The sequence below is a fragment of the Hippocampus bargibanti genome, linkage group LG03, assembly GCF_051943395.1.
Source record: "Hippocampus bargibanti isolate YZ-2025 linkage group LG03, ASM5194339v1, whole genome shotgun sequence".
In the NCBI taxonomy this organism is placed as follows: domain Eukaryota; kingdom Metazoa; phylum Chordata; class Actinopteri; order Syngnathiformes; family Syngnathidae; genus Hippocampus; species Hippocampus bargibanti.
Window position 1 is genome coordinate 22,415,117 of NC_142736.1, and position 15,291 is coordinate 22,430,407.

At 40.7% G+C, this 15,291-nt stretch overlaps 1 protein-coding gene across 1 annotated transcript; it reads left to right on the top strand.

Annotated features, from left to right (window-relative positions):
• Positions 1-1,772: 1,772 nt before the first annotated feature.
• On the top strand, positions 1,773-15,174 carry LOC148900710 (mitochondrial inner membrane m-AAA protease component AFG3L1-like). Its single transcript, XM_088992607.1, has 17 exons — positions 1,773-2,034; positions 6,554-6,644; positions 6,734-6,793; positions 6,875-6,996; positions 7,090-7,239; positions 7,339-7,413; positions 7,562-7,686; positions 7,764-8,013; positions 8,091-8,228; positions 8,707-8,860; positions 8,947-9,054; positions 10,645-10,770; positions 10,869-10,979; positions 11,547-11,689; positions 11,810-12,010; positions 12,200-12,394; positions 12,828-15,174. Exons 1-17 carry the CDS (start codon positions 1,915-1,917, stop codon positions 12,942-12,944), a joined length of 2,286 nt encoding a protein of 761 aa, XP_088848733.1. The 5' UTR covers positions 1,773-1,914; the 3' UTR covers positions 12,945-15,174.
• The last annotated feature ends 117 nt before the right edge of the window (positions 15,175-15,291 follow it).

Sequence of the window (15,291 nt, forward strand, 5' to 3'; positions counted from 1 at the left end):
TTTCTCGCAAACACTGACTCAATTTCCCCCTGTAGAAGAATTTGTGCGTAAGTCCAGCCTCTACTATAGCACCTTATAATGCATTATACTGTAATTGGAAAACTTTTACATATTTATTATATTCAGTAAACATTTTTTCATTCATTGAAGGTATGCCTTATTCCCCGGAAAATACGATAATTTGAGTTGTATAAAGCAATGATTTAAGCAACAAATTTATTTAATTTCGCTTAATTATTCCCATAAAGTTACACAATACGGTATGCATTGTCATCTATCAATGCTAGAATTGCAAAGATTGCTTTTTGTGTACCAAGACAGGCCAGGCCCATTTTTTTCACAATGTAAACTTGGTAGCCAACTGAGTTGAGGTCATTTCACCCACTTTTTTTGTGCAAAACATAGAAACCAAAGCTCGCCCCGAATACCAAAAATCGACAAGAAAGTGACACTTCCCTTAAAAGTTTTATTTTTCCGATAGATGCCTTCTGCTTCTGTGTAAATTACACTTTTAACACTTAAACAAGTACCTTGGCACTAAGATGCCACCAGATGGCGGATTGTGACAATTTTGTTTTAGGGTGCAACAATGACATTTAATTTAAATCTAATGAATACTGTATGTGGGTTGGCTCAGTAAAGGTCGGAAAACACTTGTATTTATAGTAGGTTGGTCTCCGAAGTGAAGACACAGATCGTTGTCCATAATGGTTTCTCGCAAATATCAACAATGCATTAACAAGGCAGTAAAATACTGTAAATCACGATATGCAACAGCTTATATCAATACATCGCTCCGGCTGTTAGTTTCAAATGATATCCTACAACGTTCCACAGAAAGCACAATGTCACGTCATCAGTGAGCTATTTTTAGAATCATTCTGCCGGCTACCCACGTAGTCGTTTGGTTGTCCCTGCAGCTACCATGTGGGAGACAACTGAGTTAAGACTATTTACTCAACAAAACGTGCAATTTGTGGAAATGTGTGAGGGAGATGTAGAGAAAATCAAAACAAAAACACCCAGTAATGGTGCCTAGTGTGCCATGTGTGTATAGCTGCATAGGGTGGCAATGAATCTTTCCCTGCCCACCAACTAAAATTAATTGTACGTCAAAAGGTTTTGTTGGCGTTATGTCATCTGAAGCATCTGCATTTGTCTGGACATTTTGTTCCCCTTTCTGCAGTCATCTTGTTGGAGATCCGCCAGATGTGGTCTTGAGGTCATTTGAGGGGAATGATAGCATCGTTATTTATTGCATACATCAGAGGGTCATAACCATCCGCTGTGCAACTCAGCTCAGCTTTATTTGTCTTGCGCTTTCACAGACAACTCAGCGTGGGTTTTACAGAACAACAATGCCGAAAAAAGGGAAAGGAGGTAAAACGAACAATGAATGCCAATAAGGTGTGATTAATGTATGAACACAAGGGGAAGCCAAATGGGGCTTCATAACTCCAATTGAAATTCGAACATCAGAACAAATACTGTATGTACCTGCCACTCAACCACTACCAAAACGCAATGATTTCATTAGGGAATATATGTTGCAAACAACCACAGCACAGTAGAAAACATTTTCGTAGTATAAATATGAGTTACCTAAATGGGTGTCTACTCGGTGTGGATTTAACATACAGTACATGGAATGCGATGAAAACGTTGTTTTAGGAGAAAAATACAGTCTCAATATGGCGGGTTCTATGAAGTTTTGAGTTCTCAAAGCCTGGAATGTTTGTGGACGGGGCGCTGTGGGAGGCAGTGGAGTTCAAAACTTCCCATTTCGTTGTGTAACCAAATCTCGCGCGACTTGCTTGCTATGGACCTGCTGCAGCTTCCAGGCGCAGCACAGCTGTTTGTGTACGTGCTGATATGACAGTTGCCCATTGAAGCCCAGACGAAGGTGCTGACACCATGAGGCCTCTTGCCTTCAGTGTCAGCCGCTTTCGGAATCAGGTACGGTCGGTTCAGACGTGGAGTAGAGACTTCACATCCATTTCAGCAACTTTTCGCGATGGCGGAGTTTTCCAGATGGTATGTTCGTTGTTTATTTACACTATGTAAATGACGCTTCCTTTGTTTACATCCACTCAGTAATGTTCGCTCACTATTTGGCATGTTTGTTGCAAACTAGGTTCTGAAAAGTTAAATCTCATTCAACGCTTATGTATGTGTTTCTAAAAACGGTAGTTTTCAACTGAAACTTTTATAATAAAACATTTTAAGAAAAAAGAGGATGTGATTTTTCTCAAATTAATAGATAAATATACACACCTCAATGAGTATGTTATATGTTGTTGCATGTATTTATATGAGATAGACCAATCCACCAAATCAGTGTCAATTTCCGTTTATATAGTCTCAAAATAAACTCAAAGTTCTATATTTACTCTCTTTTTCAGCACTAAAATAGATTATACACATTGTGAATATTTCAACATATATTGGTCCTGCTTGACCTTTCTTTTCTGAAATGCCCCATTGGTTAAATGCAACCAATGGGGAACAAGCTTGCGTGTCACTAAATAATTGACACTCCTTAAACATATATTTGAAGCAGTGGTGTAGTGGTCCCTTGAGAAGTGGATATACTCTAAAATTTCACAAAAATTCACAGAAAGTAGTACAGAAAAAAAGGACGGTTTTAGAACCAGTGACATGTAAGACTATATTTACCCAAAAAACTGTCATTTCTACTCGCTCACTATTATGAAATTATTGTGACTTAATTATGAGCAGTTTTTAGTTCCTACTGGTCACACAAATGAATGTAAAATGTGTTTATAATGAGGCAAATGTGGTGTTTTGGTTATTTTTGGAACATTTATTTAAATAAAATACTTTAAATCTGAAGTTGACAATGCATTCTTGTTCATATTTACGTAACATAAAATACAACACAAATCATTATTTTCCAAACATCAAAAACACAAAAAAGTACACTCATAAAATTGAAATACATTTGTTCTCAACAGCTGAACAGATTAATTCAATGAAATACACTGCTCTAAAAAATTAGAGGAACATTTTGAAAACACATCAGCTCTAAATGGGGGGGGGGCATGATCTTGAATATATTTCCTGATAATGAGAAGGTGATGTACTAGTAACAAAATGATGCTACATAATTTGATAGAAATTAAAATGATCACCCTATCAAGGGGGTAAATCAAAGACACACCAAAAATGAAAGTGAAAAAATGATGCAGCAGACTGGTCCATTTTGCCAAAATGTCATTGTAGCAACTCAAAATGATTCTCAGTAGTTTGTGTGGCCCCCACGTGATTGTATGAATGTCTGACAACGTCGGGGCATGCTTCTAATGTGACGACGGATGGTGTCCTGGGGGATCTCCTCCCAGATCTGGACCAGGGCATCACTGAGCTCCTGGACAGTCTGAGGAGCAACCTGGTGGCCCGATTGGACCTAAGGAGTAACCCAGGTCCACTGCACCAAGAGCATCACTGACCCACCACCAAACCGGTCATGCTGAATGATGTTGCAGGCAGCATAACATTCTCCATGGCATCTACAGGCCCTTTCTGCAGAAATCAAATTATGTAGCATCATTTTGTTACTAGTACATGACCTGCTCATTATCAGGAAAGATATTCAAGATCACACCACCTCACACCAGGATATTTCTGGGCTGGGATCTGCCTGGGCCTGGTCTGGGCCTGATTTGGGCCTCTTTATAAAAAAAAGTCTGCCATGCTTCCCTCTTTTCATTGCTATCTGTCCTTATACGAAAAAGGCAGCCTGGTTAGACCACAGTGTTGTTTTAGGCTAAATCTCAAACTATTAGTCCCATTCTTGGGTTTTAACTTATTTAAAAAACAACTACCAGCCTAGCTATTATAAAATTAAACTAGATCATCCATCCATCCATCCATCCATCCATCCATCCATCCATCCATCCATCCATCCATCCATCCATCCATCCGTCCATCCATCTTAGCGAAAGAACATAGATGGTTTGAAAGGGGAGTAAAAGAAGCGATTCTCATAAAACAACAAAATCCTTCATTAAACCCGTCTGGTGGAGTGAGGTTCAATTTGGATCGTTCATACAATAGCCTGCTTAGGCAAGACAGGTTAGACAACATTCGTAATGCTGATGAGGTGATACCGGTAGGAGTGGGGGAAATGGGCCAGTCGTTAGTCAGGAATGTTGGAACAATCAGTGGGGCCACAGGGAGTGGTCCTCTGCTCCCCCCAACTTGAGAGTAGGGACCTATCATAGCTGTGTCCGGCGCCGCCATGTCTGGACATACAGGGATATATAAATAGGGCCGATACGACCAGTAAGACTTTAGTTCGCTGACGAAGCCTCTTGGATAGGAGGCGAAACGTCCGACACCTTCAAAAAAGTACAGATGACGGCTGAAGAAACCTTCTCATCCATCAGACACACAAGACTTCTTTCGAAGCATCTCCCGGCTACTTTCCCCCTCCAAACAAGCTGTGAAGACAAGCATACTGGAACGTCTCTGCCTGCAGGAGAGCTGTGTTTGTTTGTGTGTAGTTTCATCCGATCTATATAAGGAAGATACCTCTGTTATATAAAAGTGAAAAGTGCAGTTCCCCCATTTTCCTGAAATACAATTTCCAAAATAATGAAAACGAGGTTTTGTATTAAAAAAACACAAACAAAAAACCTGAGATAAGCACAGAGAAGAAAATACAGGCTCATGACTTTTTTCACATATAACATGTTTTTATATCACAGAGGCTGGAAAAGCATGGAAAAAAACTGAAACTCCACCAAATGTTTATTTATCATATTGACCATAATTCCCTTATGGGAAGTTGAGCCCAGAGTCTGCTGTATTTTTACATTTTTTTTCACAATTCACAGAGAACCAGATTTACTCTTGCAGGCATTCAATGACACCTGAGAGATGTCAGAGTGAAGGTGAACAGTAACTAGGACAGGTAGTTGCAAAGTACTGACACAGTATGTAAAACAATAATACCTCACAACTGTGATGATCAAATATTGTAACTTTTTTTTGTTGGAACAAAATGGCATGCTTTCCATCATTTTGCAGTGCATTTCACCAATATTCAGACCTGCCAATATTATTGGTGGGTCTGAAATTAAAAGAAGAAAGAAACCACACTGCTTTGAGAGTAGGGATGTATTTGTTGCAAACAGGTGAAGCAGAATTATTCTTGTTCACACAAAAGTAAGTATTTGCTTCAGTGATTCTGGTTCATTATCAAACCAGTATTTACCCTTCAGCTATTATACCTGAACGCATGTACTTCCCTTCCATAAGTCATTAAGTCATTTACTGCCAGACATGTGCAAAAATGTGTCCACTCCAGTGCCAGGGTTTTTGTCATTGTCACTCGAATTCCAGGGCCCACAGAATTTTGAGTTTTAGGACTACATAAACATTCAATGCAGCGAAGAAACCTTAGACTTTCTTTTTTCATCAGAAAAAAACATGTTAATTCTTAAATTATATGGTTCTGGAGGTATATGAGCTTGAAATGAGGGTGGCTGTCCTAAATACGATGCAATACATACATATTGGAATTCCTTACATGGAGCTTTGTCGCCCTCTTCTGCCTCTTTTTGGTCCTACATGACATTTTCAGACCAAATTACAGCCAAATGCATTGACTTTTTTCGGTCAGGGGCGTTCCTTCAGTGACGTAGGATGAGGACTCGTCAACTCAAAAACAAGACTTCCGGAATATTCAGCGCAAGTCTTAAAACGTAAAATATAGCTATATGCGGTGGAATTTCTGTAAAATATGCTCAGTACAAGTCATTTGAAGACATTTTACAAATTATGGACACAACTTGTCCGGAGACGTCGGTTGTCCTTTAATTAAAAAAAGACTTTTTGGAGTTTGGCAATATGATGTGTTTATCAGAGTGGGGAAAAAAATCCACTTGTTGAAAATTCATTCATTCTAAACTAATGGTTGGCTGGATTCCTGCATCCAATCATTTTTTTAGATTTCCCTGATATAAAAAAAACTGCTCATGATCAAATTATTGCTATACACTGTTTATCCATTATTTCTTCTTTCATCTTTCCACAAATGTTTATCTCCTACTGAGTTGATTACGAGATAGTATTAGATAGTCTTCTTAGCAATCATTTTTCAAAGACTGAAATGGGAAATACCGATATTTTCTTGAGTTATTCCGGGTTGAGTGAACGCTGGCGTGTTTGGCTGCCGCTGCTCACCCACAGAAAAACGTATCCTGTGACTGTAAAGTGACCCTGAGAGTTTTGAAAGGCGCTTATAAGTGAAATGTATTATTATTATATAGGGCTTTAACAACAGCTGAAGCTGGAACGAAGTGTGAACATGGAAAAAAGGGAGATGCTGCCCCCTTGTGGAAAGGAAAAAGATTGCCACAGGCTATGGGTGCCAATAAAGCGCTGACCGAGCAAGAAAAAAAAACAAAACCCAAACAAATTTGTGAATGGCGCTCTACGTCATATTTTCAATTCCCGAATAAATTCGTGAATGGCAGTGAATGAGTAATAGCTGCCTTCATTGACATGTTCGGCATCTTAATTGCAGAAGACATCACTGATCCAAAGGAAATGTGCAGCACTTCACCAAAACAGATTCCCGTTTCTTCGTTCACTGAACTCTGGCAAACCACCAAGAGGTGTTTTAATAGTTCATTTAATGGCTGAAGTATTTTGCGGTCAAGTGAGGCATTTTTTTGATGGTGTATTCCTTGGGCATTTCATTTAGAGTTTGAAAAGTTCTGTCCAAAGAGCGATGGGTCCACTGGCACCAACAAATCAGCTGACGGTGAGGAACGTTTATAGCTAAATAGAATGTTTCTGTTCTTCCTCTATATGTGACCTGTTTTCTATTTCCTTTGAACCATAGATATAAAAATCAAAGTGCAAGAACCTTTTAGAAAGCGGCAAGGACATTTGAAAACAAAGGGCAGTGAAGGTCAAAGAGGTGGAAAAAAGAACAACGAATCGTACTGGTGGTCACGTTTTCAGGTGCAGATGAAGATTTGAAAAATTGTATGAATGACTTAAAACGAGGTTCTTAAACTCCTGCATCCAACATGTGTTTATGTCTTGATCGAACAGTATCATTTTCCACTGGACGAAAAAGCTCTCAAGAACCTCGCAATTGGTGCAGCTGGAATGGCCTCTGCATTTTTCTACTTTTACTTTAAGGAGACCAGCATCCAGATTTCCTGGAAGGACTTTGTGCATCACTACCTGAGTAGAGGCGTAGTAAGAAAAGCAGATTTTGCAATGTTTTTTTTTCTTCTTTGTCCTCTTAAGGATGCTTTCAGATGAGATAACTCTGCTCCCTTTTTGCTGTCCTCACAGGTTGATCACCTGGAAGTTGTCAATAAACAATATGTCAAAGTGTTTCCTGCCTGCGGCGTGAACACATCAGATGTGGTTAGTCATAATAAATGAAACAAACTTATTATTTCTGAAAGTATAATTGTGCAATGCATTGAAATAGACAATGCAAAGTCTTTCCACTTAGCCCTTGCATCATCGATCCGCTCTTGGACTGTCATAGTTTACATTTGTTTTGTTTCAGAGTTATTTGTGGTTCAATATTGGCAGCGTGGAGTCATTTGAGCATAAATTGGAAGCGGCTCACCGGGAACTGGGTTTGGACTCCACTTGCAAAGTACCTGTCATCTACACAAGAGAAAATGATGGGTGAGAATTCTAATCCCATGCTTCCCCGCTGTCCTATTGGGCGTGGTAATATCAGCCTCTTTGTTGTCCATTCACAGGACGCTTTTGCATCGTGTTCTCCCGACCTTACTTCTGGTCAGCTTCTTTCTGCTGGCGGGACCCCGCAGGAGAGGACAAGCAAATCCCTTCAGTATGGGCCAATCCAAAGCCAAGATAATCAAAGATGATGCAGGTGTCCGCTTCATGGATGTTGCAGGCTGTGAGGAAGCTAAACTAGAGATTTTAGAGTTTGTCAACTTCCTGAAGAACCCTTTGCAGTACAAGGAGCTCGGAGCCAAGATCCCTAAAGTAGAAATCTTGAATTTTGTTTTTTTTTCTTAAGGAACGTGAGATTTATTCATTTAATGTCCTGCCTCTTCGTGCAGGGTGCAATATTGTCGGGTCCACCTGGAACAGGGAAGACCTTGCTTGCAAAAGCCACCGCGGGTGAAGCCCAGGTTCCTTTCATCACTGTCAATGGCTCGGAATTCCAGGAAATATTTGTTGGTGTGGGTGCAGCAAGGGTCTGTCACAGCTTTATGTGTACATGTTTTCCATCCATACATGTGATAGATTATTTTTATTGGTCCCCACATGCGCCATTTGCAGCCCGCCTTCCGTTTTTTTAGTGAAAATCCTATACTATTTGTTTGATTGCTTTTCGCGGAAAGCCGTCATGGAGCAGTTTTTTCATCACATGGCCGTTGGAAGAAATATTTTGTACTTTAGATGTAGGACAATTTGTGCACAGTATTAACAGTAACCGCACCTGTTAGATGCTCTGTGTCACTAAATCACCCCAAAATGTGAACAAGGAAGTGGCAAAATTATCTGTACAATGACTATTACCACTACTGAACATGTCACATGAAACATCATGACCACCATAAGGGACACAAACATATTTTTCTGTTATGCATGTTGTATGTAATTGAATTGAGTTTTGTTGTTGTGATGAATCCCGAAATAAAACGACTGCATCTTGGTTTGGTCCCATTTCAGATCCGAGACACGTTTGCCATGGCACGAAAAAATGCCCCTTGCATTCTCTTCATTGATGAAATTGATGCAGTGGGTAAAAAGCGGGGCGGCGGAATCTCTGGGGACAACAATGAACAAGAAAACACACTCAATCAGTTACTCGTTGAAATGGATGGTAACCGGATGGTGATTGTTGATATTCTTCGTCAACGGGGGTCTCATGAGACCTTAATGTGGTACATTTGTTTTGTCTCATTTCAGGTTTCAAGAGTAGCACCAATGTGGTTGTTTTGGCTGGGACCAATCGAGTTGAGATCCTGGATCCAGCCCTGATGAGGCCAGGACGCTTTGATCGACACATATACATTGGTACATTCTATACGGCTGGATGAAAAGGTTTCTTCAGCCGTCATCTGTACTTCTTTGAAGGTGTCGGACGTTTCACTTCTCATCCAAGAGGCTTCGTCAGCAAACTAAATATTTGCTGGTTGTTCTGGCCCTATACACATATATATACATATACATATACATATACATATACATATACATATACATATACATATACATACGTCTGTGTAAGCTCTCAGTCGTACAGGAGTGGTTCATCGATGAGAAGGTTTCAGATGACGGCTAAAGAAACCTTCTCATCGATATACATATACATATACATATACATATACATATACATATACATATATATTAGCTGACGAAGACCTCTTGGTTGAGAAGTGAAACATCCGACACCTTCAAAGAAGTACAGATGACAGCTGAAGAAGCCTTTTCATCGATGGACCGCTCCTGTACGACTGAGAGCTTACACAGACGTATATCTATGCGGCTGTCTAAAATCAGCAGCCAAGACTCATTTTACATAATATCACCATCAATTAGTCTTTTAACATGTGAATATAATATAACATGGGCGGCCCGGTAGTCGAGTGGTTAGCACACCGGCGTCACAGTGCAGAGGTCGCCGGTTCGCGTCCCGGTCCGGCCTCCCTGTGTGGAGTTTGCATGTTCTCCCCGGACCCGCGTGGGTTTTCTCCAGGTCCTCCGGTTTCCTCCCACACTCCAAAAACATGCATGGCAGGCAGATTGACCACTCCAAATTGTCCCTAGGTGTGAGTGTGAGAGTGACTTTTGTATGTCTTTGTGTGCCCTGCGATTGGCTGGCAACCAATTCAGGGTGTCCCCCGCCTCGTGCCCGAAGACAGCTGAGATAGGCTCCAGCAACCCCCGCGACCCTAATGAGGAATAAGCGGCACGGAAAATGAGATGAGATGAGATATAACATTGCTTCAAGGTGATTAGATTTGCCTGCTCCCCTCTTTGCGCCTGTTTACTCCTAATGTCATCATCTGCAACCGTCTTGCTGTGTTCTTTCATTTTTTGCGCCGGGCATGTTCTGGATGTTTTCAAGCCTATCTTAAGTCTAATTGATGATGTACATTTTAGACTGATGTGGGCAGGCGCGCTACAGTGACAAAGCTAAGCAGGTGAAATGAGGGAAAGGTACGATTAGAATCTAATCGTACCTTTCCCTAATCATGGATCTAATCATTAGATCCATGGAGAGTAGGAATGCGGATGGCAGTATTGTGTTGTTGCTGTGCATCTAAAGCAGGGGTGTCCAAAGTCGGTCCTCGAGGGCCGCCGTCCTTCCTGTTTTCCAGCTCTCCCAGGAGCAACGCACCTGATTTAAATCATCAGGACCATTTTGATGCTGCTTCAGAGCTGGCTGATGAGCTGATCATTTGAATCAGGTGTGTTGCTCCTGGGAGAGCTGGAAAACAGGCAGGACGGCGGCCCTCGAGGACCGACTTTGGACACCCCTGATCTAAAGTGTCAGTCAATTGGGTTTTTGATCGTCTCCTAGGGTCACATGATTGTTTATTGTAGTTGTTTGTGCTTCCTGGAAATGCATTACTTCTGCTTTTCGCTGTTGTGGTTTCTCCCCAGGGCCCCCCGATATTAAAGGCAGAGCTTCCATCTTTAAGGTGCATCTGAGACCTTTAACGTTGGACCCAAGGATACAAGTTGAAGCTTTAGCTCGAAAGTTAGCTGCGCTAACTCCAGGTTTTACTGGTAAGACGTTTTATCAGTTTCATGTGGCGACACTACCTCACTCTATTCATAAATGGGAATGTGTATATGGCATCAGTCTGATGATTCTTTGTGTTTAGGGGCTGACATCGCCAATGTTTGTAACGAGGCTGCATTGATTGCAGCGCGCCATCTGAACAAGCATATCGACACCGAGCACTTTGAGCAGGCGGTTGAGAGGGTCGTTGGAGGTGAATTGTCAACCACATTTGTGTCCTAACTATGATGGTGCCTTCAGATACAAGTTGAATTAGTTCCAAAAATATTCATGACTCAAGACACCCCCCATCCGCCATTGAAATAAATCTCTTTAAGCAAGAAAATTAGCACTGTATGGATTTTCACACACACTGAATAATTTATACAATACAATGCAATACAATACATATTTATTGATTATATTAAATGTCAAGAAAATCAAGTTTTTTTTGTGCCATTTTTCCTTTTGTTTCAATTCAATTGACGTTGTGCTGATCTTTCGTGCTTGACTACCCTGAGACACATGTGCAAAACCTGTTTGTTGTGTTGATGTATAGTTTGACTGTAAACCTCAACTAGAAGTGGAAACCAAACTCATCGAAGACTCATTTGAAAAGTATTATTGCTGTTCACCTTATGAAGAAACAACTACTTTTTAGAGAATTGCATACATTGTTGAATACATATTTTCACAACAAATTCACATTTTTACAAATGGACAATAACAAACTTCTGTTAGCTGATGAATTTGTACTTTACTGAGTGTTGTTCTATTGAAGGACTTTTGGGGGGCAGGGGGCTGTCAGGTCTGGAGAGAAAGTCTCGGGTACTGCAGCTTCCAGAGCGGACCACTGTGGCGTATCACGAGGCTGGACATGCTGTCACTGGCTGGTTTCTAGAACATGCTGACCCATTGTTGAAGGTCAGCCACTCTGTCCAGCTTGTTATGGTTCTATTTTGTCATGCTTGTGAATATTTTGTATGGTGGGCTTCCTGCACAGGGTGTCACTGTCGGATAATAATCAATATTGTCACTTCTCAGGTATCTATTGTTCCCAGAGGAAGGGGCCTGGGTTACACTCAGTATCTGCCCAAAGATCAGCACCTGTTCACACAAGAGCAGCTCTTTGACCGAATGTGCATGATACTTGGCGGTCGAGTGGCTGAGCATGTTTTCTTTCAACGGATCACCACAGGGGCGCAAGATGACCTTCGGAAAGTCACGCAGTCAGCGTATGCGCAGGTGATGTTTGTACTCTGCAGCTCCACTAAATGAAGATTCTAAACCTCAGATTGACAGTACTGCTGTTTGTAGAGTAGCACTGTTTGTATTGCTATGATTACTTGACATGATACAGGATTTAAAGGAAATCTTTCTACACGTTACTCACAACTGCCTCACTTAATCTGGCACGTTGTCCTCATTCTTCAGGTTGTACAGTTTGGAATGAGCGATGCGGTGGGACAGGTGTCTTTTGAGCTCCCCCACCAGGGTCTTATGATGACCGAGAAGCCTTTCAGCGAGTCTACAGCCCAACTCATAGACCAGGAGGTCCGTATCCTCATTGATTCCGCCTACCAGCGAACACTTCAGCTCGTCATGGACAAAAAAACAATGGTGGACAAGGTGAGAATTCTTTGACCAGGGATTGGTAGAGTAGACCAAACGTTGTCCTACAAATAAGGACTTAAGAACAAGTATACAGTGAAGGAAGTGATCAAGGACAAGGTAACTACATTTGGCATATGCAGACTGAGACAGTTCTTGTAGGGTAAAATGCCTACATTTTTTGACAGAAAAAAATGTATTTTGCTTTGTACACGATATCTTCAAGAGTGACCAAAGACATTTGAGCCAAAAAATGATTTAGATGTTTTCAACTTTTGTAAGAAGACACCACCCTGAAGAAAAGCATTTTTTCGCAACTTTGGCTTCAAACCATCATTTCATCAAACTTATAGTTATAGCAGCATGCACATGGAGTCTGCTGACCTGTTTTTCAGGTGTGCTTACTTGGCATTTGGCGGATTGCATTAATAATTTGGTTTACATGTCACAGGTGGCAAAACGTCTCCTCGAAAGAGAGATTCTAGAAAAGTCTGATATGGTGGAGTTACTGGGGCCACGCCCTTTTCAAGAAAAATCCACATATGAGGAGTTTGTGGAAGAACTCTGAGAATCGGAGGACACCTCTCTACCTGAGGGCCTGAAGAACAAGAACAGTGACCAAAAAAAACACTGACAGAAGGAGCAAAATAAATATCCTGATTATTTGAACCAGCATCAAGACGGAGAACAATTTGATTTCAGGTGAACTGCATTGACAATGACAATAGTGATCACTGTTTTATTGATGTCACTGAAATTCACGATGACATTTCTAGAATGCTATTTGTAGTCTTGTGACCTCCATCCCCGCTTTTATAACAATGTGCAGGAAATAAGCTATTCTGTCATGTCGTTTTATGGCATTATTTTAGAAAATATAATATTCCAAAATCCACACTGCCTTGAAGTTTCATAGCCGGCCCTACACTGAGCAGCATTATTACACTTCTTAATTCAGATATCGATGATGCAGTGTCTTGTCTGTTTTAAAGTGCTTTATAAATACAGTTGAGTTGAGATAAATTGGGTGTATTGCCAACTTTAGTATGTTTGTGTTCAGATCTTTCTATCATGACTTACCCTTTTTTCTCATCCAAGGCCGTAACTGTAGCATATCACCATTTCTACATTTAGGACCACCTTTACTAAAGATCCTAAATACAGGGTGCTAATTGAGTGTTTGAAGACTCTGTCACATGAGTCTGACCCATTAAACTGATTCACAACTGGCCTCTCAGATTAAAATTTGCTGTTGACCAGTCATGCTACAACTATGCTGCCACTACATCGTGCGTTTTCACGAGGTAGCTATGCAAACACTGAAGTACATCTGCTGAATGCCACAGTTTTTAAAATAGCTGAAGGTCATTGTTTAAATTCAGGAGGGGATGCAGCAGATGAGACTGTCTTAAAAAGCCTTTTAGCTCGCAAGCTAGCAGGTGGTTACTGCCTCTTGTCAAAACCCTGTGAGGATCTGGTCGGATTTATTCCAACTACCCGGGCTTTCAAGCAGATATGTTTGCGCTGCTCGAACATATAACAAGCCATGTAGGCACAAGAATGATCAAGTAGTAGCCATTTGAGTCAGTTGAATGTGGTTCCACACATTCATTGGACACGGTCACAGTACAGTGAGACCTCGGTTTACGAACTCCTTGGCTTACAAACTTTTCGGTTTACGAACGTTACATTTATGAAAATTTTACCTTGGCATACAAACTATTTTTCGGGATACACACGGAGCTGTCACAATGAGTGATGTGTCGTTCACGAATGAGCCCGTTGTTCTAAAAACAAAATGGCAGCCGACTGCATTTATTTATCTATTCCCCACCCCCGGTCTTCGGTTAAAGCCATGTGTTTGGTCAACAACGCAGCAGTGGGGGATGGGGTTACAGACAGAGAGAGTGAGGCCTTTCTCCCAAAAACAAAATGGCGTCTTCGGTTAAAGCCACGTGATTGGTCAAGAACCCAGCATTGGGGGGGGGGGTTAAACATTAAAGAGACAGGCAGACAGAGAGAGAGTGAGAGAAAACACACACACAAAAGGTAGAGAGAGTTTTAAACCAAAAAGCAAAAGTGAAAAATAAAAGAAAAAACATAAAAAAGGTTAGAAAATTGATAGAAAACAGTGAAATTTAGACTTGTTTCAACTTTGAAAATTCAAAAGCACAGTGTGGACTGCAAGGTTAAAATATCCCATCAATCAGGCTCCACAAATAACCCGCACAAGTCATCTGTACACTTGATGAAAAAAGATATCAACCCAGCTAAACAGATCACAATTGCTGAAGAACTAGATACAATTATCACAGAGAAAGTACCTACAAGGGACCATTCCTCAAGATGGTGAAAGAAGAAGGTTACGTTCCTCATCAAGTGTTTAATGCTGAGGAAACCGGACACTCCATTCCATCAAGCCATCAACGACCATCACAAAGGTAAATAAAATGACTTTATTGTACCGTACAGTTTATTTCTTTAATCATAATATTATAGCACATTTATTATACATAATAATAAGGTATATTTTGTGTAGCTTTAAGGCTTAGAACATTAGAAAGTAGAAAATTATGTTTTATGTGGACCTGGGAACGCATTATTCTCATTTTAATGGTTTCCTATGGGAAATTTTTGGGATACACACTTTTCGCCTTACACGCTCTGTCTGGGAACCAATTAAGTTCGTAAGCCAAGGTCTCACTGTATTTTGAAGCCTCATTTAATATTTTGGTATTTCTCAAAATCATTTTAAGATCAGGGGAGCTTTTAACAAGGCTCTTTCCTGTGAGGTGTCAAATTTAGAAGACAAAGACACATATCCACATTATCTGGACATGAATGATCGTGTTGTCATTTGTTAGCCAATGTAAGAGTTGGAAAATTCATCAAAATAAAAAGAAAAAACCCAAGCA